The sequence below is a fragment of the Silene latifolia genome, chromosome X (genome assembly GCF_048544455.1).
Source record: "Silene latifolia isolate original U9 population chromosome X, ASM4854445v1, whole genome shotgun sequence".
Taxonomy (NCBI): Eukaryota; Viridiplantae; Streptophyta; class Magnoliopsida; order Caryophyllales; family Caryophyllaceae; genus Silene; species Silene latifolia.
The window spans coordinates 13,967,992-13,993,388 of record NC_133537.1 but is presented as its reverse complement, the minus strand read 5'-3'; the positions used below and the strand labels follow the sequence as shown (position 1 = coordinate 13,993,388).

Below are 25,397 nucleotides of genomic sequence, written 5' to 3'. Positions count from 1 at the left end.
ATAGTTAAAGGACCGATTTTTAATAAGTTGTTTTACAAGCCTCTCTTATGAAAGACCGGCCTATAACAAGTATCAAAATGTATTTGGAGAGCTTGTAGAGGCGTCCTTCCTTGTGGCTATAATTTTAAATTACGGATTAAAGACGCGGATTCTAATTGCCAGCGGTGCTCTAGACATGTCGAAACTGATGTTCATGCGCTGTTTCATTGTTCATGTGCTCAAAATATTTGGAATTGTGCGGGATTCGATGAACATGAAATGGAGCGGTGTGTGGGTAATGTTGCGGATTGGGTTAAAAGGGTTATGATGAGAATGAAAGGGGACGAAGTGGGGAAGAGGATGGTCATTCTATGGGCTTGTTGGAATGGTAGGAATGAGCAATATTATGGAGATGGTAGGACTAACGTCTTAGACATAGCACGTTGTGTTGCGGACAAAGCGTTGAGCTATTGGGAGGAATGGAAGAAAACACAATTAGAATGTGAGATTGATAAGAGTGTACATATTGAAGAAATTGTGAAGTGGAAACCGCCTCAAAGGGGATTTTGGAAAATTAATGTTGACGCCGCTATTATGGGTGAGATGGGGAGCGGAATGGGCATGGTTATTCGAGACTTTGAGGGTAAAGTTGAAAGAGCGGGTGTTGTTCAAGTATATGAAAAGTGGACTCCGGAAATTACTGAAGCTAAAGCGTCTGAATTTGGATTGCGTACGGCTCGACAAATGGGTCTTTAGAATGTTGAGTTGGAGTCTGATTCAACGACTTTGATTAATATGCTGAGGGCGAAGACTTTTCCCTTAAATTACTTTGGTAGAATTGGTAGAACGGTCCTGGATATTGCTAATTCTTTTACTTGCATTAAGTTTAATTTTACTCGTAGAAATGGGAATGCGGTGGCACATGGATTAGCTCACCTATTATCGTACTCAACACGGTTTTGGGTTGGGATAATTCCTGAGACTATTGCAGCACTTGTATTATTGGACTCATTTGATTTACCTCCTTAATATTAATGCTTATAAATGTTTTTTTTCAAAAAAAAAAAAAAAAATATATATATATATATATATATATACTTCACCTAATTAATTAATCTAACTTTTATATTGATAACCAACCTATTTAAAGAAATGTGTATATACTTTATATCAATTCAAATTGTCAACATATAATACCACCTTGAATAAACACCAAGTAATTACTTTTGAATAGAGCAATTTCTCATTCTATTGGGCTTATTAGTTATTATGACTGTCATCAACGATGACTACTCTTTTCACGACCAACATATAGACTACGTATTACAAATTTATAACTTTTATAACAGATTTGTGAATGAACAGATTTCCAGCATAATAATATTCCTGCATGATGGCTTTCTTTTGTCTTTCTAGATAAAGCCCATGAAGACAGGAAGGTGATTTTCCACCTTCAAAATAATAACAACAATAGCAAAAGCTTTCAGCCCTCAGCCACAGTTGGCTCATGCCCTTCATCCATAACTGGCATCAAGGCCTGCAGCTCGTTGTACAGATTTATCCGCTCAAGTAATTGTTGGGCTTTTCTTCTGCCTCGTTCAGTGCCGTTTTGCGCCATTTCCTGCAAATAACCCGTAACTCCAAGATCCTGGGCTGCTACAAAGTAGCTATTATCTCCTGAGGAAAGATGCACTAAAACTGCACATGCATTCTCTTTGTTTCTGGGAGATCCATTCCCAATCACATCCACCAAAACAGGTAAAGCGTCAGCCGATCCTATGGCTGCTTTTCCTTCAGGATGGCTCGACAGTATAGCTAGAATCGCCAATGCCTCATCCAACATCCCACCACCTGGCTCCATTAATAGCCTCATTAATATAGGCACTATTCCGGCTCTTATAGCCTTGCCTTTATTTCCTTGGTATATGCATAGGTTGAAAAGGGCAGTCGCGGCATCTTTCTTTCCTCTTTGGTTACCCTCACTTAGTAACATTACAAGAGGTGTGATTGCACCCGAAGAACCAATGGTCACCTTATTTTCATCCACAACCGATAGGCTGAAAAGGGTAGCGGCTGCGTTTTCTCTCGCCTCCATGCTACCTTTCTTCAACACGTGTACTATTCCCGGCACAGCCCCTGAGTTGATGATGCTTCCTTTGTTATCGTCGCATATGGAGAGATTAAGAAGGGCAGTCACGGCGTGTTCTTGAGTCCGGGAATCGGGGATTGAAAGAAGGTGCACGAGTAGCGGGATAGCGCCGGCCTCGGCGATTGCGACACGGTTATCGGCATTTCGCTTTGCAAGAAGTCGGATTTCGCCGGCGGCTGATCTTTGGTCTTCAGGGTTGCCGGAGTGGAGCTTGTGAAGGAGTTCCTCAATCTTTGAACGTTCAGTTACAGAGCTCGCCGATGTATCTTTGCCGGGTGGGGTCAGGCCAGGTCGCTTGGGTGGGTCGATCTCATTTGCTTCACACCACTGGGATATAAGACTTCTGAGAACATAGTTGGGCGTGAGAGAAGAGTTCAGGAGGGTCTGTTGTGTCTTTGGGCAAGTGTTATGACCAAAATTCATCCATTTCTCAATGCACGAACGTTCATATGTCTGCAGAAGAGGAAAATTTAGCCTGAAGAAGATGAGAAGATAGTGTCCACGAACAACATTCAGTGGAGAACTATGACACAATTGCAATAAGAAGCATTCAGGAGATAGGCAAAAGGATAAAGCTTTATATAGCCAAGTGCATAAAAGCTACTGCAGAAAACAATTTTTTGATTTCATCAGAAATGTGGAGATAACCTACAGGTTCTGTTGTACGGAGTAAGTTGCAATTAATTAATAACCCCCAAGGCCCCAACATTGTTTCACGCTTAACAAACATCAGTACGGTCAAGGGGTCCCGTAAATAGCCGGAAAGGGTAGGTTGGATGTATATACCCTTACCCCAAAGAGATTGTTTCTGGATGACTCGTAAGGAAAACTGCGTCAAGAATTGCTACCTCACAATAACAGCACAAGCAGTTTGGTTAGACACTTCACTTTACTTCATCATACTTTGGAACCAAACAAAAATGAATAGTTAGATAGAAAGGGGATCACACATTACAAAAGAAAATTACTCGGTAAAAAGCTTTATACCTGCCCAGTAGAAACGATAACTGGATCTTTCATTATCTCTAATGAAATTGGGCAGCGGAAGTCAACTGGTATAGCAAGAGACTTGGGACTCCCATCAGCAAGTGTTAGTCCAGAACAACCAGGTGAAGGATTCTTCTCTTTTGAAGAAGATCCCATGTTTGGGTTTTCAGTCTGAGCAAAGTCTTTAACTTTCTTCAATAGATTACACATTTTCTCTATCTTCTCATCAGGATCTCCACCAGTTGGAGCAATCAACTCGGTTAGAGCGACAGACTCTTGTGTCAGATCATCAAGTTTCAGAAGCTGCAGCTTTTCACTTACTCTCTTTAATAGAGTCGGGTCAATAGTTGCATCATTGCTCTCATGGAGAGACAACAGATCTTCATGGAGTCCCGCATCAAGCACATCAACCCTTCCCTTGGCTCTTCTAAATTGTGTTATCACGAGCTCAACCTGAAAAGAGAGAGCTTATCTTCGTACCCATGTCCAGTGGAGCAAAAGACTAACTATTCTGGATTCTTGAATATGATTGTCTAAAGGAGAAGTATTTGTCAAACTGGTTGCGCTTATTTTATTCTGAAACAACCGTAATTCCCTAATTGATGAATTCTTTTACTGTGAATAATCCAGAAACAATCTGTTTGAGTTCCTAATGCAAGGGTAAGCCTCTGTCCAGCTGACCACCCCACACTCAGCCATCTATGGGAGCCCTTGACTGACTTGAGTCACCAAGGTAATGTTGTTGTTCAAATGACTAGGCGGAATAGGTTCAGAGGGAAGACGCGCGTTGTACATTCCCAGAAGCTTAGGAAAATCCTTCAAGATGGATAACCTACGGGTTTTATTAATTGTGATTCTTATTCCCATATTTTTTTTCTCTTCTTTGTTCCGAGTTCGAATGTCCTAGTTGCCTGGTCTTTGCCGGGCTGTTGGATTAGTTTTGTACTCTTGGTGTTGGTCTTTGTTGTACTCTAGTCTTCAAAAAAAAAAGAGTGGGTAATTCTACCTGTTCCTTAATTTCATCAGAGATATCAAGATCCTGGTATGAGATTCCATCCAAAGCATGCTCCAAATTAGACGTAATTTCATTGAATTTAGCCATAACCTGCTCCCTCTCCAGGGCCTGGAAATAGCAAGGATGGTAACATTGGCAAGATAAGGAAATCCAAGAGAAGTTGCATGTAAAATGGCAAACGACTACTCATTTAAACCCTTGCTCAATGAACATTAAACAACGAAACTTTCTCACATTTAGCTACCGAGATCGCTAAATTCCTTGTATTACCACCCAAAATACACCGCCTAACTACAAATTCATCACATAAAAAAACAAACTTGTATACTCTATACATACAACCGTCTCACATAACACTCATGGTAATCCACAAAGTGAGCCAATCAAATTCCGACATAACCACTAGACTAAGATATCTTCAGTACAATTCCGACATCCTTAAATTGTCGAAATCATAACTAAATTCAAATCAATTAAACAGAACACTTATTAAATTACTTCAATCAAACAACTCTGAGCTCTACTACTACTACTACTACTACAGGTCTACAAATATCCTTCATCCGAACATGTGTTCAGGTTCGCTAACATGAATCAACATCTGAAACTGCGACGATTTCAAACAAGATTCAAAATTACCAACTGTAACAACTAAAATCTAGCTCAAATTAGAAAAATGTGAATTGCAATTAACAAAATTAAACTAATTAATTAATAATTAGGAAAAGACGGATCCAAACCAGGTAAATCTTGCTGCCAAGGGAGCCAAAACGAAGCAAATCAAGAGCAAGAGATAAAGAATGACTGAAATCAACAAGAGATGAAACGGCGTCGTTTGATAAAGGTTGCTGATCAATTTCCTTAATTTCTTCAAACATTGGGATTAACAACTTTAATCTCCTAGCTAAATTACAGTATTCTTTCTTCACAGAAGGACGAAATACAGTAATTAGTGAAATTTCATTGATTTTTGAGATTATATTGTTTAATAACAATTCTTGACACACTTTTTCTTCCTCCATTGATGAAGATTAAGGTAAATTGGGATTAATCAATTATTGTAAGTGTTGAATTTATTGGGTAATCGAAGAAATTGGATTATGTAGAAAGAGAAGAAGGAGCTACTGATGTTTTTGTTCATGTAAGAGCAACTCCAATGCTTAATTCTTGTTTAAGCGTGAGATATAAATACCATGTTTTAACCATAATTTATGCGCTAGTCTGTTTTTCGGTTCCAAGAAATATGATGCTTTGTTGGATCACGTACATTTGATGGATTTCAATTGATAAAAATAATTTCTTTTTATTTTTCCATACAAATATACAAGGATAATGGTACTCGTGAAATAATATACTTCATGCAATTTTTTTTAAACCAAATTTTAAATTTTACTTTAAAAATTTACTACATAAAATAGCGGTAAATAATATGGTAAATTGTCCATAAGGTGGGGTCTAGTGGTTAAAATTTGGGTGAAATTTTCAGGAGACTCGGGTTCAAGCCCCCCAAGAGCAAAATCTTGTGGAGTATTCTTGGCCGGAGTTCATGTCTAATAGACTTCAAGTCTGTTACCCTCGGGTGACAAAAAAAAATTAAATAAATAAATAATAATATGGTAAAGAAAATTAGCCTTTGATTTAAAGAAATGATTGTGACGGAAGAAGCGTTATTGAATCGATATATTTCTTTTGTTTCGGTTATTTTTCTACCTTTGATATTAGCACAAAGACTAGTGAGAGGAGAAGAGATCATTTATGGGTATAGTTATTGAGTGACAAATGGACAATAGGTTATGTAATGATCAAATTATCTTTCAAAAATATTCCTATTATAAAAAGGTAAGCAAATGACTGATACCTCCATAAATGGAATACAAATGACGGGGACGGAGAGATTAATAAAAAGGGAAAATCACAAAGTATTGCCTCACATTTACCGTATTTTACTACTTACCACCACTTATTTTGTTTATTATAACTTACCACCTCCTTTTATAACCTGTATACATGTTAGCGCTCATTTTAGTTGGGGTACTCAATTTATTTTTTTAAGGGTGTGGGGGCCAATTGCTTAAGGAATAAGTACTTGGGCCTATATAAAGTAATCCATCCAGGAGAAGAGCTGAGAGCCCAAGAAGAAAACGCAGGACTACGGAAAGTCTTCAAGCGCTCGGGTGCAGTTTCCAAATAACACAAGCGGTTATTTACCGTTTCGCACTAAGGAGTAGTTACAAAGAGTCGGTGAAGATGCCTATATAAAAGAGGCATTTACTTGAGTAAAGAACACCCAACTCAAACAAACAACAACAACTACAAGTCTACAACTTAGTATATCCTTAGATCTTAGGTTCTTAGTCGTATATTAGCATTAGCATTAGATTTAGCACGGCGAGCCCATCTGAGCATGGAGGTAATCAGCCATCTATCCCTTAGTTTGTAATTTAGCATCCATAAGTACACTTGTGAACACTCTAACTGATGTTGTGTTATTTGTTTTTTCTTGATATATAAGTATCTTTGAAGATTTTTTTTGTTGAAGTTTGAGAATTTATCATTCATCATTGAGCGCTAAATTATATAAGTAATTTAACGTTATTTATTAAATTACACATCTACAACCGTGGCTCGAACCCTTGCAACTAAGGATAGATCACAAAGTGTAGGAGGGTAGTTACGACCTCCAGAGTACCTTAAAGTACAATGCTTGTTTCCACACAAACAATACCTCATCTCCCACCGTATTTCAAACACGATCATCTTTTATTTCCTAATTCATTAAGTGATTTTTTTTAAAATGACCAAATTACCCTTGTATATTCCTCACCCCGTAACCTTACAAGGTACAACCGCCCCCTCACCACATCTCCACCCATTAACAGCCACCGCTCTCCCTTCCACCATGATGTTCAGCCTACCGTCGACCACCACAAGGTAGCTATCCACCAATCTACAATTATTGAGCTCAAATTTTCTGAGTTCACCCAAAATATTTTGGTTTTTGGGCCTTTGTTGTGTATAGTTATCTCACTTGACATTATTCACTTACTGGGCCTAATAGTTTTACATCCATCATGCTTTGGGGCCGTCTCCTAAAAATACACACTATGTATTTAACAATGGCCTACGAAAGTACATTGATAAAAACCGTGAACTTTGGCGCGAAAAATATTTGGGCTAGTCGACGACGACCATTTTCGTATGCGAATCCAACCCGTTTTAAGTCTATAACGGATATTACCGTCTTAACCAAGAAATAAATTGGAGAGAAAAAATCAAGAGGATCCATATTCGGCACATTCTTTGAATTTATCTCTTTTTGTCTCAGGTTACTCGCTTACTCTTCTCCGATTTTTGAAAATTTACGGAATTTTAGGTTCAATTTAATTTAATTTATGTAAATTCTTCAGTTGTTATGCTTGTTGAGTTGTTATCCTTATCTTCTTTGATCAATTCGTTCGAGGATAAGTGAAATTTTGATTGATTATCAGTTGAAGTTAATTTTTAAATTGTTTAGTTGATAGCTGATTAATGATTCGACTGTATCAATTTCTATTTTTTTGCTGATTAATTAGTTTTTCAGGATCATCTCATGATTACAGTTATTTATTGACGGATACCTCCGTCTTAAACAAGAATTTGTGTTGTTTCATCATACTATTTGCGTTAACACGGCCTTTAATTCAATAATTAGGTCAAGGATTAAGGTCTTAAGGATCATATTAAGAATTTTAGGCTATTAATGTGACTGTTGTTTACTGCACTCAGTGATTCCTATAAGCTTAATATGTCGAGTGTGGAGTAATTGAATGCATTTCAATGCCTTTGCCTTCTCAGTTTGTTAGTAGCTTGGTATATCCTTGCAGTGTATTTGTATTTAGTTCTGTTCGTTCAATGATGGATCTCGTTGTCATAGAATTTGTCATGTTTGTGTATCCGTTTGCTATTTTTCCGACTTCTAGTATAGTTATCTGCCAGACACCACAGAGAATATTTTGATCAGCAACAAAATGCTGGTGGATGATCCTGTGTTTGTTCATCACTTGATTGTAATTCTCCCAATTTCGCAGTGATTTTTCTGAAGATTTGTTTTAAGCCAGAGGATGTACAGAGGAACTGTCAACTGACCTTTTGTTCGAGAATTCACAACACCTAATAGGCATGATGTGTACAGTTATCAGGAAATTCCGTCATCAGTAACATGCAGATGTTTGCAAACTTAATTGAGGAGGTATTTTAGCTTCAGCAACTTCTTTTGCGATTTAAATTTATATTGGTTGAACGTTCACTGTACTGTACATTCATTTTACTGATTTGTGGGCAATTTTGACAACATTTTTTCAATGTACTGCTACATATAAAGGGAAGAGTAACTTAGTGCCATAGTACATGCATTCATAGGAACATATATAGGATAAAAGTATAACAAAGGAAAACTCAAACTTTCATTACATACTAAAAACCAGTTACATCTCTTACAGCTTCACATTACATAGCCTTACTAACACACAACTCGACGACACTTAACTAAAGACTGTAAATACATGCAGGACACGAACGAACGACACACTTTTATTGTACTGAACTGATGACGGACATAGATACACCCATATTAAGCAGCAGTAATGTCAATACTCTTGACCTCGGGTTTCTTTTCCTCCACTTTAGGAACAGTTACAGTTAACACACCATTCTCCATATTAGCCTTGACCTCTTCCATCTTAGTATTCTCCGGAAGCCTAAACCGACGAAGGAAGTTCCCACTACTCCTTTCAACACGGTGAAATTTCTCATTTTTCTCCTCCTGCTCCCTGCTCCTTTCTCCACTGATCTGTAGAATCCTGCCTTCCTCAACCTCAACTTTGACCTCTTCTTTCTTCAACCCGGGTAAATCCACCTTAAACACATGCGCTTCCGGGGTCTCCTTCCAATCCACCCGGGTGCTCGCAAACTGTGCAGTGTCGCGAGCTGTCCCGGGTACATTGGCTAGGGTCGAGTTCAGGATTCCATCAAAAGGGTCCCAGACGTCTAGGGAAAACGGGTCGAAAACGTTGGTTTTTCGGCCGCCGAAGAAGCTTGGGATTAGAGACATGTTTGGTAAATGAAGATGCTAAGAGTTTGTGAAGGACTTGAAGGATGTTATTGTGATGAGGATGATGCTTTGAAGTTTTGTGTGTGTTATTTGATGATGCTAAGAGTGAATTTACATGCTCTTATTTATACAGGTAATAAGAGATATGTGGGACTTTCTAGCTAGTTCTATAATTTGAAGTGTCTAGATTGCGTTTTGTGGGACCCTTGTTGATATTTGTAGATTTTTCTACGTTTTTCGAATAGCTTCTTCTCATTCCACCTGTACGTGCTAGAAAATTCGTGAACACTGCATAAATAGAAACTTCATTATCTAATGGCATGTATTTGTATTCGACACTCGACACTCGACAAGGGATGGCAGTTCAACCCCTTATTTTAAATAAAATATGCATATATTTCAGAAAGGTGGCCAGGTTCGACACTTAGACACGCACCCAAGTCGGATACTCTAAATGAATCCAAACAACATAGATTTTCATCTTCGCTCATTTAGAAACTCTTTTTGTGCTGTTAATACAAGAGAAAAAGTTGCTTAAATTTTAACCCTCTTAATTAAGTTACTGAAGTAATGTTGTTTGTGACACCGATCTATTTGAATCCAGATTATAAATATCATGTCTTTGAGTCTTTGACCTCTGCAATTCTACCTCTAAAATGTTTAAAACACCAATTTATTATGGTGTAAAAGTTGGATAGATAAATAAACGATAGATAAATAAACCTACAAGAGTTTTGGTCCCTTGACAATATTATGCCATTTATGCGCAAGAAAACCATACTTAGGGGTTGTTTGGTTGACACTTGAAAAATACAGGAATTGGAAAATCCCATGAATTGTAAAAACATGTGTTGTTTGGTTGCCATATTTTTTGGAAAATGGGGGAATTAGAAGTTCCCAGGAACTTCCAATGCCTACATGATGTAGGAATTGACTTACCTACTCCCTCATTGGTCATTGGAAGTTCCCATGGAATTTAATTCTAACATGGGCAACCAAACACTTTTGTCAAATTCACCCGAATTGGATGCAGGAACTTAATTCCCATGAAATTGAAGTTCCTAGGAAAATTAAGTTCCTTGATCAACCAAACGACTCCTTACTTGATGTTCATAATGAGCCGCTTTATTCTGTTTGTGTGGGTCTTTGTTATAAGTTTTTATCATTATTTTCCTTGTTTTCAGGTTTGGTGTCCGGCTACGCTTGGGCTACCTTTATTTACCATTTAAATTTTATTTTCTATGAAATATGATACGCTAAATTTGGTTAACACATACATCTACAATTTATATCTTGAAATTATGATGAGATGTAAAAATCATCAACAAACTATGAGACATGTTCATCACTCCCGCCGTTAATATTATTACTTTCACTACATCCCTTGTTAATACTATTTCTTCGGTTACTGTTGTTTGTTTAACTACTCCTGCTATTTTTACGGTTAACCGTTAGTTTTGTCAAACTCATATACTCCCTCTATACCAATCCAAAAGTAACATTGACTTTTTCACACTTGCCGAGACACGTTTTGCAACGTGAATATCTTTAGTTATACATTATTAAAAATTATAAAAAATTGATATTCTTATAGCATTCATGACGATAAATCAAACAAGATCTCACATGACTATATTTTGTCTTATAGATTAAGAATAATATCGAAAATTCCCTACAACCATTAATAGTGCCATTTTGGTCAATGTTACCTTTGGATTGGAATGGAGGGAGTATTTAAATAAAATTAATCTATACATATATATAAAGCAGAAACTTTTCGAGCGATATTAGAGAGTCTAACTTTTTTAGAATTCCTAATAAGTGTAGATTTAGCTTTTTTCTCTTAATAGTTTATGATAAAATTATCCTAATCAAAGTAGATCTAATAATTTATGAGAAAGTAATCCTAATAGAAGTAAATCTAATATTTTATAAGAAAAAAAATACTAATAGAAGTGGATCTAATAATTTATCGATTATTCTTTACTAACATAATAATAGAAAAATAATGTTATAAAAATATTTATTTTAGAAATATTCATAAAGTAAAAAAAATCATATAATAAACGTATAAAAGTGTTAAAATTGTATATTTTATAAACATATAATTAATCTTTGTGAGAAAAAAAAAAGAGATCCTAATCTCTTACAAATATAAATATTGTCAAAAATCTAAGTTGTTCGATTTTAACTATTTGGTGAAATAATTTGTGTAGTAATAAAGATAATTTTATTTAGAAACTTTTTTGAATATTTAAAAGATTTACAAAAGATTCGAGTTGGTAATTATAACCAAACCTGTAATTGTCTTACACAAAAACCTTACGAAAAAGCTAAACTTTATTTAAAAAAAAAATACTTCATGAAAAAGTAACATGTCATAATAGGAAAATGAGGTAAAGAATGATATTTACTTAGCATTTGACAGAGAAAATTTTCTACAATGACAATAGTAGAAATAAACAACTTCAACGATGGCATGAAATAGTTTTAACTCTGACTTTCTATAGCGTGTCAAATGTGTATGATTAGATTACCAATAATATTCACATAAGATTAAAAAAAAATTGAGCTACCATTTAAAAATATTAAATAAGTCTCATATAGATTATGTCAAATGAGCCAAAAAATTAAATACAAATGAACAAAGTCAAGAATTTCGATTTTATGCGGACTAATAATTCAAGAACCAGCTAACTATGAATAAGTCAATGTAAATATATATACAAATTGTGAGAACTATATATAATCTACTATTATATCACCGAAATTTTTTTTCAAACTGGTTTCAAATTTATCTCAAATCCATAATAGACGTTAAAAATGTATTGAACTGCCAAATATACAAAATTATTCGGTTAGATCAACTTTTACTTTTTAAATTCCAATTCTTATATGTGTTTTTATTCATTTATTATTTACCGCGGTTTGCGAATGACTAGTTATTACTTTCTCATGTACTGATTGTATATTTAAAAGTACAATAGTTTTTACGGTAGCTTTTCAAAGGTGTTTTTTTTGAGAAAATTTCCATTTTGGTCCCTGAGATTTGGGTTAATTCCACTTTAGTGCCATGGGGTTTGCATAATTCCACTTTAGTGTCCTAAGGTTTCGACTACTTCCACTTTGTTAACCTGAGTTTTGAATAAAATTTCATTTTGGTGGCCTAAAACATTTAATAGTCAACTTTTATCTTAAGTAATTATATTTTCAATAAAATGAAGTGCAAAATTGGATATTAAACTGCATGCAACATAGTAATATTGCAAAAAATGTTTGATTTGTTATGTTCAAAATATTTTTTTAGTACTCACTCCATTATCTTTTATCTTCTCATTTCAATAAAATTCTCTCACATATATTAGAGAAGTGACCAAGGAGATAAAAGATGATGGAGGGAGTATAAAATATTAAGAATGTTATGTATAGGTCACTTAAGTGGGAAGTAGACCTCAAGGCACCAAAGTGTAATTATGCAAACCTCAGGGCACTAAAGTGAAATTAGGCTAAACCTTAGGGAACCAAAGTGAAAATAATCATTTTTTTGTTAATGGTTAACTATGGGGTGGGTATCCCATAACGGTTTAATTGAATTTAAAGCACTCCTTAGTGTAATAAATTAAGTCAAACTAAACCTAATTGCATATATATATTCGTTAAGAAGTAAAACGAATGTACGTATATATTTAGTAATTTGAAACAATTTTCTTAAAATTGAAACTCTTTCTGAAAATTTGTTCATTTTGTTATTATAAATAAAGAGTAGAATAACAATGTAAGATAATGAGACTTGATTTTGTGAATATCTCTCTGCCTGTTCATCTTCCTCAACAAATTCCTAAGTATCCGTTTCTCCGCCGGCCACATGATCAACCAAGCCAGAAAGCACCGGCCAGGGGGCAATCAGAAACAACCGCACTCTCCACCCTGGTCTCGGCCAAATCATTGCCTTTTTCCACATCGGATGTCCATTACACACCCATGTGGAGGGGGATATGGTGCGGCCTAAGCGAAGCCATGCCGGGAAGAAGAAGCCGGGCAAAATTTTCACTTGCGCAGAATATACGCTCAACATACATCGGGCCCATACCACGGCATGACTACGCTGGGGCAAATTGATGGGGCATATTCGCACCCGACCAATCAACATATTGAGCAAGGTCAAAGATATCCACAAGAAGTCAACGGCTTAGACAACCCTAACCGACGCAGCCTGTCGGCTGTCTCTTGGCCCACCGGGGCATCCGCCACCGAGGCACACATCCGCGAACTCATATCCAAGACCCCTCGGCGGTGAGTCAACAGGGCCCGCCGCCTGCCATGGGTCCCTCGGCCGAGGGTAGATCGATCTTTCCACTCTAGCCACTTGGCCACTTGGCCACTACGTGACAAAAGGTGAAAGTCTATATACTCCTCAACTCTCATTGAGGAGGGGATCCACAATTTAACCTAAGAATCACTATTCATCTGGTAATTTCTTCCTTATCTCTCTACAATATATACTTCGCCAAGTAACAACAACTTATCTCTCTAAGTTTACTGACTTGAGCGTCGGAGTGAGTTCGCTCGGCCCAAAGCCGAGCCCTCAGTTTGCTCATTGTTTCAGGAGACCGCAAGGATGATTCAACCAAAGACGTCATTCTACAAGCACGGGTGGTAACAAATAACTGCTCTGGAATTACACCCGGAACAATAACATTTCAAATAAACAAAAATGAGTTATATTATAACTTTAATAGAATTAATCTAAAATTAATCGACTTTAAGAGTAGTAACATAATATCCTACTCCCTCGAATTCACATAAAACCCGTGATTTATTTTTTGGAGTTCAAACTTTGCAAAATTTGACCGTTAATTCAATTAAAAATATATCTCACATCTAAAAAATTAAATTTCGTATTATATATTTTACATGAAGTTCATAGGGAACAACCAGCCTTAATGGTTAATAGTCAAAAACAAATTTTTATTATTTAGAGATCTAACAAAAATCCTCCAAACATGCTACATATATAATTGAGATACATGTTGTTTTGCGTACCACCATTCAACATTTACACGGTTGTATGCTTACAAAATGGAATATTCGTAAATGTTGTAAGTTAATCTAATTTGTGAATCTTATAAAATCGGCCTCAGTTATCACATGTTCATTTTATGGAATTAAACCACATTTTTGGGAATGACATTTTAAATTAACTAAAATCGGTGGCGCGTACAACAATAAAAATAGGTAATTACATAACACAATTGTGTCTTCGGATGCTATACAACTGATATAATTAATACCAAAAGGAGTAGCTTTGAAGTTAAAGAGACTGATGATCCATCAATAATCATCAACCCAAAAATTTTTTGTGTTCCAATTTTCAATATAGTTGGACTTTTTCTTTTATCAACTTAATTGACGTCTACTATCAAACCATGACAATGTAAACCAATGTTTGCAATCTGTTGTTCAACAAATTCTTAGAACATTCAACATGCATAATGTTAAAGATGATCCTAATGGGAGCCTCATGCATTCTATGTAACAGAATCACATATATTTTTGTTCTGTTGTTTAGAGACTACTAATTTTATTGGAATTTAGTATGAATTTGATTTTACGAGAAGGTATATAAAGAGCAAAACACTCTCTTAATTGTAGATAGTCAAGGTAAACTTTTGCTATAGGAGATCTAACATTTCTCTAAACACACTAAGTATAGTTATTTATGATACTTGTTGCTTTACCTAACATCATTTAGTTTTACGTAGTTGTTATAGGTTAAAATAATTTGCAAAACTCATAAAGGCCTGTCTTATTAAGGGCAGTTTATTTGGTGAGCTGCACTATATTTATGGATATAATGTTTTGTATTTAATTAAAACCCGTGATTTATATGACAATAATGGAAAAACTAATTACATACTCTTACTATGTTACTTGATGTTTTATAACTGAAATGATAACTACTAAATGACAAAACTCCTATGCTAAAAGCACTAATAGTTCATTGATCAACTATACCAACCACGAACTTTTGTTTATAAATGATTTAAACATAATTGATCGAACTTATTTTATCAACTATAAAATATATTTATAAAGATGACCCTAATGGGAGCCCCGTGCATCGCACGGGCTTTTCAACTAGTATTTTCTTAAAATCGAATTGTTAGTTAATTTTTCATGCTTTCCCCGTTGTTACTATGTTACTTTCATTACATGTGTTGTAACTACTATTACTTTCATTTCTCCCGCTGTCATTATTGTTTTCACTACTCCCGCATTTATTATTGTTAATTTCACTACTTCCCTTATTGCTAGTATGACTTTCACTACTCCCGCTGCTATTATTGTTGATTTTACTACTCACAATGCGTCGATTAGCTTACCAATCGATTCAAAAAATATAATATTATTAGATTTATATATTTAAATCAATCTGAAATATTAAATTATAGTATTATTAAAGAGCAATTATTATTTTTTATTAATTAAATTACAAATTTAATGAATTATGAAGTATTATATTTTTTGAAAATCTAGATTTATTTATTTACCTTTTAATTGTTTCCAAAATATAACATATTTATATTATATTTGTGTATGTTAAATAACTAACATCTTTATACTAATTAATACCATAAGTGAAGCCTATTTATTTTAAGGAAACTTACCATATTCTGATATTTTCTAAATTTATATTTCAACCAAAAACTATATAATATTTACATTGAAATCCCATGTCCAGGTCCATCACACAGTGCTATGATTAAAAACTATATAGTATAATTAATTTGTATAGATTTATTTAATTACATCGAAATCCCTTGGTTTCTGAAATTAATATATAGTACTAGGTTTGGTGCCCGGCTTCGCCCGGGTACCTCTATTTACCGTTAAATTTTATTTTCAATGAAATAAACTATGTTGGAGTTGTCTAACTCACACGTTTACTATTAGTAATATATTTTTCTATGACATATCTTGCAATCCCCCTTATACTAAAAGAATAAGAAAACTGAAAATTTTCCCGCCTAAATGCTTTTAACTATAAATTGGGCCTAATTTTATCTAGATATGTATTGGACCTAATATATGGTCTTTATGTTTCAAAGTATCTTATCAAACACTGCAACTTCTATAGTTGGGCCAATTTTATTTCATTCATTATTATCTCATTAGTCAAATATATGTATTTTAAATGTCGTAAATTTTATATTTAAAACATATGCAGATTTTACTCATATTATTAAAATCAGTGTGTGTTTTTCACTTTTTTATTCTTTAAATTTTTTACTCCGTTTAAATTGTTACTCCGCGTATTGTAGCAAAAATTACAAAAATAGTTATATGCTTCAAATGCGTAAAAATAAGCATAAGTTTTTGTAATTAAACTAACAATCTTTTTTTGTAATCATAAACTTATTCCGAGTAAAAATGTAAAATTCGTTCTATTTTAATTCTTAGTATTTTTACACATTAGTAATTGTAGATAATTACAAATAAAATTCAAAGTTTATTTATATATTATTATTATTATCTTTAATTGTTAAGTTCTCTACACATGACATTCTAAAATACCGTGCTTTAGCACGGGCTCTATACTAGTTATAATGAAATGTAAAATTTATTTTCAAATTATGAGACACGTTCACTATCCCGCTATTAATATTATTACTTTCACGGCATTTTTTTTTAATATCATTATGTTGACTACTCCCGTGGTTACTATTGTTTCTTTTACTAATTACTCTTTTTTTTTTGTTAAATTCATTATTGCCGTTAATTTTATCCGGCCTATATTTAAATAAATAAAAATATTTCCTTGAGTCGATTGGTTATTTAATTGTTCATATTTTTTTCTCATTGTTACCACTGTTATTTTCACTACATTCGTTGTTACATTCACTACTCTCACTGTCATTCTTATAACTTTCACTACTCCCACATTAATACCGTTAATTTTATTAATCTCGTTGCTGCTACTATTACTTTTACTACATTTAACTTAATTTATAATTCTACGATGATACTAATTAATTCCATAAGTGGGGCATGTTAATTTTAAGGAAAATTACTATATAATTGTGTTTTCTAAATTTAATTACTTTAATTTAATGTAGTTTTCATAAATATTCTTCATCAAGGCATATTTATATTATACTTTTAACCAAAACTATATAATATTTACATTGAGATCCCTTTATCAGGTCCATCACACAGTGCTATCGATTTAAAACTATAGTATTCTTTAATTACATTGAAGTCCCTTGATTTCTAAAATTAATATATAGTATTGATTGATTGATTGATTGATAGGAGAGGACAAAGGCATTGTTTTATTCATGAAAGTATCAGCTTAAACATGATTATGATTATTATAATAAATAATACTTCGTACAATTTAACAAAAGGATGTGCTCTATCATCCATAGGCCATAGCTAAACACTTGCATCTTTTCTCGTCAATATTTCAGAACATGTTAGAGTTGCAAAGATGTAGCAACTAAACAGCAACTCGATTTTGATTCTTGAGACTCAATTCTCCCATCTTAACCGTGCTAATCAGTATCCAAAAAAAAGAGAACAATTAATATCATATGAAAGTGAAATGTTCGAGACAGTCTTCCTCGCACATACAGTCGATTGATTGAAAAATTTTGTCAAGAAAAAAGCAGTAGTAGTTTTTGTTCCCTTTCAACAAGGACCCAAGAGAAGGAATGACGATGGCCTTTTGCTTTGATAAGCACTACACATTGCGAAACTAGCTTTTTGCTCGTTGGATACCTAATGCATTATTGCATTCTCATCGGTTACTATCGATTGCATCCTCAATAAAACAACAGCTCATGGATAAAATATCTTACATGTAGCTCATGGAAAAGGTCTTACTATATGTGACAATGTGACATGTTTATTCAATATCATGTCGATCATGAGTAAATTTGGCTACCTTATTAAGTTATAACTTCAGGTAATCCGACTTGGAAGATTTCAAAATAAGTATTGGAAGCTACGCAAAAGTAATGTGAAAGATCATTGTGAAAATGGGGAAGTATAAAAGTTATCGGTACTCCGGAACACCAAATTTAAATTTGTCCGAAAGGCTTAGTACGGACTAGGGAGTATCAAATTAGAAATTCTCCATTATCTTTCCCCACTGTGGATATGCCACAAGCCCACAACCATCTCTATAGATTTAGCATAGACGGTCACAACTCACAACTCACAACGGACAAGGACATCCTAAAATCGTACGGTATAATGGAAATTGGAAGGTAAAGTGAGGGTGGTCCAAAACTCCAAAAAGTCAAATAGATATAAGGAAGGATATGAACTCTATTGATGTCATATGTCTTATAGTTATGCATCTAAGTCAACCGCCATTAACTAAGGCTTGCATTTGGTCCTACCGAGCTCAAATCAGGAGTAAACCGGATAATATACACCAAAAAAAAGTTGAAGACTTTCATTTTCCTCGAAAGAAAGCCCTTAACAAAACTCGTGTAAGATAATCCTATGGGACTATGGGAGGACGAGGTGGAGTTTCAATGTTTCCGAGTTGAAAACAGTTCCCGGTATCTTAAATGTCCACCTGCTCTTATTGTTGAACCATCTTACCCAAAATTTGGTATACAAACTCAAAGTTAAAGACCAAGTATATTGCTGCATTTATATATAGAGGAATAGGCTTGCATGCTTAATCATGAACTCCCAATCAACATATTGAACATAAAACTACGCAAAAACAACTGACAAAGTGTAACAACCCGGATTTTCAGGACTTTATTAGATAATTCCAAAATAGGAAACAACGGAAGATAAAAATAGTAATGGCTCGGATATGTAATTATCTTCCGTTGTTTCCTATTTTGGAATTATCAAATAAAGTCCTGAAAATCCGGGTTGTTATACAAAGTGTTGAGTAGATAAAGCTCACTTAGTGACTATCCTGACCACACATGCATGAAAACAATACAGGAACTCCATACCCATTATTTCCTGGTTCCATTCCTCTACTATGACCATTTTCGCCTTCTGAGCCTGGCCATGGGCTTAATTGAGGTGGGGCCACACGACCATTCTCGAACAATGAGTTGGGCTCGGAGATAGGCTGACCTAGAGAAATTTCGTCAGGCACGAAGGCTTGAGGGCCCTGATTCCGCCTCTCGACTGCTAGAAATTGAGCAAGGGAAGGGGTGGTAGTTGTGGTAGTCTTGACATCTATACTGTCCCTTGAGCACAGAGAGAAGATCCAAGGTCTTGTCTTACATGGCTTTTTGACTTTCAGCGGTTCGGGTCTTCTTCCCCTGATTGACCTTCTGGAAAATTCTAGAATGCTTGAAACTCCTATAAGGCTCCCCAGTGTGATGCTCCTGTCATGGAAGAAGGAGCCTGTAGACTGGTTGGAATAACAGCATAAGATATGTCAGAGTGCACCTTAAAATTGGGTGTAAGGTTATACAGAATGCTATTGCACAGTAAGAACTGAAGAAGCTTAATGTTCATTTAAGCATATAATGAAAATTTACCCATATAAAAACATTACTACACTACACCAGTGCCTCAATGGCTCAAACCTTTGGCGGATAAGGAATAATCGAATGTACCCTTGTTTTAAAAACACATAGAGAAGGTTTTTGAATGAACCACGATGAAAATACACTCCGGCACTTCTTTAATAAGAAATATAGGGAATTTTGCGAACAATTTTACTGTATTCCATCATATATTCATATTCCACAGCCAAAGAACAATGAGTCTTTGACCCGGTAAAAATGAAAACTAACATGTACAGATCATATAATATTACATTATTACATGTGCAGATCAAGCTGTATGCTGCAAGGATTCTAATTTTGTGCAGAGGTATATTCTTGCAATAAGATCATCTAAGATTACATTTTGCGAATGTATTACTATGAGATTGCAGAGACACCACAACTTCATCACAATCAAGCAGAAATGACTCTCAGTCAGTTCTGCTTGCTCTGAAGAAATGAGAAATATAGTTGATTTAGATTTCTAATTAAAAAGATTTAAGATACATTTTTTTTTGTTTTTTTCCCGGATGAAGAAATCCGCGACCAGTAGCTTTTTAACGGGAGCACAATGGGTAAAATTCCAACATAGTTATAGCTTGTAACGTGTAAACCACATACATCAGGTGAATCACCATTTTTACCAAAAAGGCAGACTCGAAGTTTAGAAGGGTAGACCTCGCACTTTCGGGAAAGATACAAGTTGTTCTAGTTCAAGTTCTAAATTTTAAATTTTAAACATATTGAAAATAGAAAACAAAGAGCAAGAAACCAAAAACTTAGGTACATGCAAATCACATCAATCAAAGTACATAGAAGTTGCACCTAGCATGTGAAAGCTAGAGAAAAGTTAGAATATTGATGCAGTTATAGTAACTAAAGACTGTCATGTCTTAAAAATACTAGAAAAAGTCAAAAAAATGTTTTAACTGACCTCTGTGTCTAAATCAGATGAAGAATCTGTAGAAGAAGTTGGAGAAGCAGTAAGCACATTTGTACGAGTTGTATTGAATGACATTGACCCAAAATAATCACGATTTCTTCCTAACCCAATTCTCACATTCAATGGTTGCAATCCTAGAGGCCAACCTTCTTCCTGCACCACCAATATCATTATCAACCTCCTAAATTTGTGTCGGTGATATTATTCCGGTATCGGTATATTACAATAAGTTATGACAACACTTACTTAAAACTGACTCGAATAATGTTAAAAAAGAAAGGGGTTGTAAGATGTCACAAACTTGTGACCGTCATAACCAAGCCTTGCTTATTATAGTATACTGTAATCTCCTCTATTAGGTTGCCTCAAAATTATTCACATTTAAAGAAAAATAAAAATATCAGAGAATATAAGAGATTAAGAACAATAATGGCATATAAAGGAAATATTTGCCCATGTACATTAGAACAATGTTACATAGTTCGGTGTTTGATTCCATTCAGGAAATGGGTTCGAGTACCAATTAAAATATACAGCCCATTTGCTACAGTCAGCCGCCTGAACCCAAAAACATCAAAGGATTATACTTAATGGCTAATTAGGGGAACCTCTTTTTAGTTAATACTAAATCCGCTCCAATCATCTGTTTACCTTTTTCATATTGGGTGATTCGAAAACAGCCTCTTTGTGTTGTTAACACAAGGGTAAGGCTCCGTACATTTGACCCCCCTTACCCCCCAATTTGCAGAAACTATTGAGGAGGCACTGAGGTAATGTTGTTGTTGTGTAAGAGGTATTCTAATAAACAAATAATTGGGACGGAACAAGTACACGAGTAAAGAGTTAGAATGAGCACAAAAAAGGAAAAGGGCATGTAAACAAATACCTGAGGAGCAGACATAGCTGCACAATACAAGTAGAGAATGGAGTGTGAGAAATGCAAATGTTTGAGCAAAATGCATGAAATTAATGGTCACCTCAATGAATGAAGCTCAAGAGAAGAGAAGAGGAGAAGATCTTGTCATTTCATTTCTTATTATTAGTCAACAATGTGAAGATGGTATGGGTGCTGCAGATTTTTCACTCTCTCAAGAACATTATTTTAGCTCTTTACAGTAAGAAAGAAGTAAGAGGGAAGAGTGGGAAATAAAACAAGTGTTTGAGTCAAAAAAAAAAAAAAAAAAAAAAAAAAAAAAAAAAAAGGAAACAAAAAAAGGGTAAGTAGCCAATTAGCATATGTACAAAATCATTTGTTGACTGAAAAGAAGAAACAGAATAATTTGGTTACCCAAGACAAAAACTTATTAATTGAACAGAGTTAAAAGAAAAAGAGGCATAAGTGCAGATGCTGTTAAAAGTGATAAAGAAGTGCATATGTTAGTTTCTTTCATTGTGTTTGGGTAACATTGTATTTAAATCTTGGTTTTGGTCGCCACTAAGGTATCGGTTGTGGCACGGTCGCGTAAACTTCAAAACCATTCATGACTCGGTCGTGTATCGGTGGTGCAACCGATATTGAAAGCTGTGTTGGGTAACTGATTTTGCTTAGAGTGAAGTATTATCAGAGGAAAATGAGCCACGACAATACAAGTGAAAGTAAATTACAATAGGTGAGTAGCATTCTAACTTAAAGGTAAATCACGACCTTCTCGGGAATAGCTTTTAACAAAGTAATCATGGAAAGAAATTACTCGAATTAAAATACACATTCTGATGCAAGTGCAGTTGGGCATTATACAAGCGTTATTTATTTGTTTATGCTAACGGCGGATAATTAGTTAATCCTTCCTTAAATATTAACCTCTTTTAAGTTGTATTCATCAAAAAAAAATTTCATAAGCTCTTCTTGCTTAAGACCGTCTTAACTTAAGACGCACTCATAACCATGTAAAATAAAGATAAAATGCAATGAAGGCTATGAGAGGTGGTAAATTAAGACGGTCTTAAGTAAGAGTTGCCGTGTTTGTTTAGCTCAACTGGGATCTTGGTTTTGTGTCGGTTAGGGATTAACAAGGTACATGAGAAAAGGGAGTCAAAAGTTCCTGTTCCCACATCAATTAAATGTGGAATGTGGGACATGCAAATTTGGTGATTAGTTGATTACTCAAGTATAGGGGAATAAATAGAAACAACAGTGTCACGAAATTGTCAATCATAAATACAAGTGAATTAGATGCTGATGCTTGTTTAATACACACTTCTTCAAGTCACATGAAACAGGCAGAAGTTAAGCATTGAAGCCAGGTGAGAAGTTGAGAAAAAGTTGTAGGTAAAATGAATAGATATGGGTCATATGGGCCATTGTTGTTTGACCCAATTAAAGTGGGTGGCATGGCTATGCATGATTAGTCTTTACCAAGAAGGGACCCATATGGCCACAAACCAAAAAGTTGGGGTAGAATTCGGAACAGCATTGCTTGTGAGTTGTAACCGTCACAAGTTATGATGTATCGCAATCCTGTTTACTTTTTAATATTATTTAAATCGGTTGTAAGTGCTGTCATAACTTGTGACCGTAACAGGTAAGAATTTGTGAATTCGGAAAGGGTTGTATTAATGTTATCACAAAATTTCACTTTAGACGGAAAGCTGGTGGTTGAGAACTTGAGATGGGTCTATTTGCATGACAAAAAAAAGAGGGAAAACCGAAAAGCTTCTTGTAAGATTGAGAATTAGAATGTAAATTATCCAACCCCCAAATTTGACCAACACAATCACAAAGAACCGGTCTACAGTGTCGTGGCTCGACAAGAAAGCTGAAAACATGCCATTATTCTTAACCATTAATGATGGAGTTCTATATTTCTATTGAACAGTACACAGTACACATTACACACACAGGGGTCATGAACTCATGATAACATGTGTGATAGAATGCTTGAAAATGTCTGCCTTTGCAAATGCACCAGTCCAGAATGGCATAGTTGTTAATCAGACTATCAGACTACTCTTCTGGACAATAAACACGTCGAATGAGAGCAAGCATCAAGTTGTACTGTGATTACAGTGAACTGTAGGATGCTTACAGGGTAGAACTGGTTGCAAACACACAGTGAATGAACATGCGACTTTAGATAAATGAATAATTGGAACTGAAATTGACAGCAAATAGAAGCTAGCTACTGATAACTGAAGAGTGCAGAACAATGCAGGCAACAAAGACCACAATATTAAATCTAGGCCTCAACACCTAATCATGACCGAGTTATTAAGGTTTTGAAGGTTACCTCAACAGCATTTTAACTTTTAAGGCAGTATATCGGCAAGCATTTATAGCGTAATCCTTGGACCACTGGGTATGTTATCCTTTGGTCTCTGTTCCACCTCTACCTTTTCTTCGTCCTGTTTGGCAGCTTGTTCCCCATGGCGGCATGAATTTCAGCAGTGAGTCAGTGACTGCAAAAATAAGTTTCAGACAATAGTATTAACCTCTTGTCCTCATCCGAGATGGGTTGATTGTCATTGGCTCACGCTTTAGATAATAAGATAGATAGGTTTGTCTAATAGACCGACAATTTTAAATCTAGGCCTCCACACCCAATCACGATTGTGTTATCAGGGTTTCGAAGGTACCCAACGAAGATCAGACTGAACTATGATTTGGAGATCAAGTCCCATATCGAGATTTAAGGCCATTGTTAACATATTTCAAACCCATGAAGCATTAGGTGACCATCAATTCAAAATTAGTTCACAACACAAGCCGTGTAGAGCATTTATTATTGGCTTTCTTGACCACCAGGCACGTGACGTATGGTATTAGAATCAGCTCATAAACTCATAGAACCCGAGTTTTGCTAAGGACCTTCTCATTCTGATCATCTCTCATATTTTCTCCCCTAATAGATCAATTAACTAGATTATTTTTTTTCTAATGTCTCTCTGTGTGTTGATTTAAATTGTCTCCATTAGAACCCTAGGACCAATATAATGTCTCGCTGTGTGTTGATTTAGCCATTTCCCGTGTCCTGACCGACTTAACTACTTCTCATTCGGCCATGTCAAAGATTAGGGGTGCAGAACCTTATCGCTAGGATGCTTTCCGACAATTTCATTCGATTCTTATACTATACATTCTCATGTCGTACGCGTGTATAATAACCTTCAAAATCAACCTAATTTCGCAAAATATGTTACCATAAACCTTTATTCAGATCGAATTTCCCTACACTACGTACCCTTATACACTTTTGCTAAGTACCCAAAGTAAACACTCTCAAGTCTAGCGCAAAACACTTTTGAATCGATAAAATCGTAGTTAAACAATTCGGCACACAAGCATTCCAAATCAATTTTGCAATTATTAGCAGGGTTCGTGAAAACAATGGTAAAGATAAATCATGAAATTACGGGTGCAAAATTGATGACAAATAATAACGAAAAATAATACTCCCTCCGTCTCGTTCATTTGTTTACCTTTGATTTGGCACAAAAAAAAAAATAAAAAAATAAGAGTGGGCCAATTATTTAATGATAAATGCACCAAATTATCAATCAAAATTATTCTCAAAATAGAAACGTAAACAATTGACTAAGACACAAAAAAAAATGTAATAAATGAACAAATGACTGGAAACGGAGGGACTAATAAAAGCACGTGAACAAGAAAGAAGTGAGAATTTGAAAAGTTACAGGAACGTACCTTAGGACGTTGGAGATTTGGCTCCGGTGAGATTGCGGGAAATATCTAATTTATTGGG

General features: G+C 35.0%; 4 protein-coding genes across 6 annotated transcripts; 1 reads left to right on the top strand and 3 right to left on the bottom strand.

The window, feature by feature from the left end:
- Positions 1-258: 258 nt before the first annotated feature.
- Positions 259-735, top strand: LOC141616904 (uncharacterized). Its single transcript, XM_074434066.1, has one exon. It carries the CDS (start codon positions 259-261, stop codon positions 733-735), a length of 477 nt encoding a protein of 158 aa, XP_074290167.1.
- A 387-nt stretch (positions 736-1,122) lies between these two features.
- LOC141622957 (U-box domain-containing protein 13-like) lies at positions 1,123-5,383 on the bottom strand. The gene is made up of 4 exons (XM_074438993.1): positions 4,871-5,383; positions 4,122-4,238; positions 3,116-3,568; positions 1,123-2,581 (listed from the first exon to the last, which is right to left on the bottom strand). Exons 1-4 carry the CDS (start codon positions 5,150-5,152, stop codon positions 1,463-1,465), a joined length of 1,971 nt encoding a protein of 656 aa, XP_074295094.1. The 5' UTR covers positions 5,153-5,383; the 3' UTR covers positions 1,123-1,462.
- A 3,167-nt stretch (positions 5,384-8,550) lies between these two features.
- Positions 8,551-9,357, bottom strand: LOC141621235 (17.4 kDa class I heat shock protein-like). Its single transcript, XM_074437886.1, has one exon. It carries the CDS (start codon positions 9,217-9,219, stop codon positions 8,740-8,742), a length of 480 nt encoding a protein of 159 aa, XP_074293987.1. The 5' UTR covers positions 9,220-9,357; the 3' UTR covers positions 8,551-8,739.
- A 9,503-nt stretch (positions 9,358-18,860) lies between these two features.
- LOC141622956 (uncharacterized) lies at positions 18,861-24,079 on the bottom strand. Of its 3 annotated transcripts, none has more exons than XM_074438992.1 (3): positions 23,925-24,079; positions 20,689-20,850; positions 18,861-19,615 (listed from the first exon to the last, which is right to left on the bottom strand). In XM_074438992.1, the coding sequence occupies exons 2-3, from the start codon at positions 20,770-20,772 to the stop codon at positions 19,154-19,156; spliced, it is 546 nt and encodes a 181-aa protein (XP_074295093.1). In that variant the 5' UTR covers positions 20,773-20,850; positions 23,925-24,079; the 3' UTR covers positions 18,861-19,153. The 3 variants fall into 3 exon arrangements, with proteins under 3 accessions (XP_074295093.1, XP_074295091.1, XP_074295092.1); XM_074438990.1 differs by lacking the exon at positions 23,925-24,079 and adding an exon at positions 21,584-21,890; XM_074438991.1 differs by lacking the exon at positions 23,925-24,079 and adding an exon at positions 21,675-21,890.
- Between the last annotated feature and the right edge of the window lie 1,318 nt (positions 24,080-25,397).

What these genes read in the sequence shown, in the direction of transcription:
- LOC141621235 (XM_074437886.1), bottom strand. Translation starts at nt 9,219, where the DNA reads ATGTCTCTAATCCCAAGCTTCTTCGGCGGCCGAAAAACCAACGTTTTC.
- LOC141622956 (XM_074438990.1), bottom strand. An exon ending in CATCTGATTTAGACACAGAG is followed by an intron (nt 19,616 to 20,688) that starts GTCAGTTAAAAC and finishes TATTCCAACCAG; the next exon opens with TCTACAGGCTCCTTCTTCCA.
- LOC141622957 (XM_074438993.1), bottom strand. Translation starts at nt 5,152, where the DNA reads ATGGAGGAAGAAAAAGTGTGTCAAGAATTGTTATTAAACAATATAATC. An exon ending in CTGATGAAATTAAGGAACAG is followed by an intron (nt 3,569 to 4,121) that starts GTAGAATTACCC and finishes CTCTCTTTTCAG; the next exon opens with GTTGAGCTCGTGATAACACA. An exon ending in TTATCGTTTCTACTGGGCAG is followed by an intron (nt 2,582 to 3,115) that starts GTATAAAGCTTT and finishes CCTCTTCTGCAG; the next exon opens with ACATATGAACGTTCGTGCAT.
- LOC141616904 (XM_074434066.1), top strand. Translation starts at nt 259, where the DNA reads ATGGAGCGGTGTGTGGGTAATGTTGCGGATTGGGTTAAAAGGGTTATG.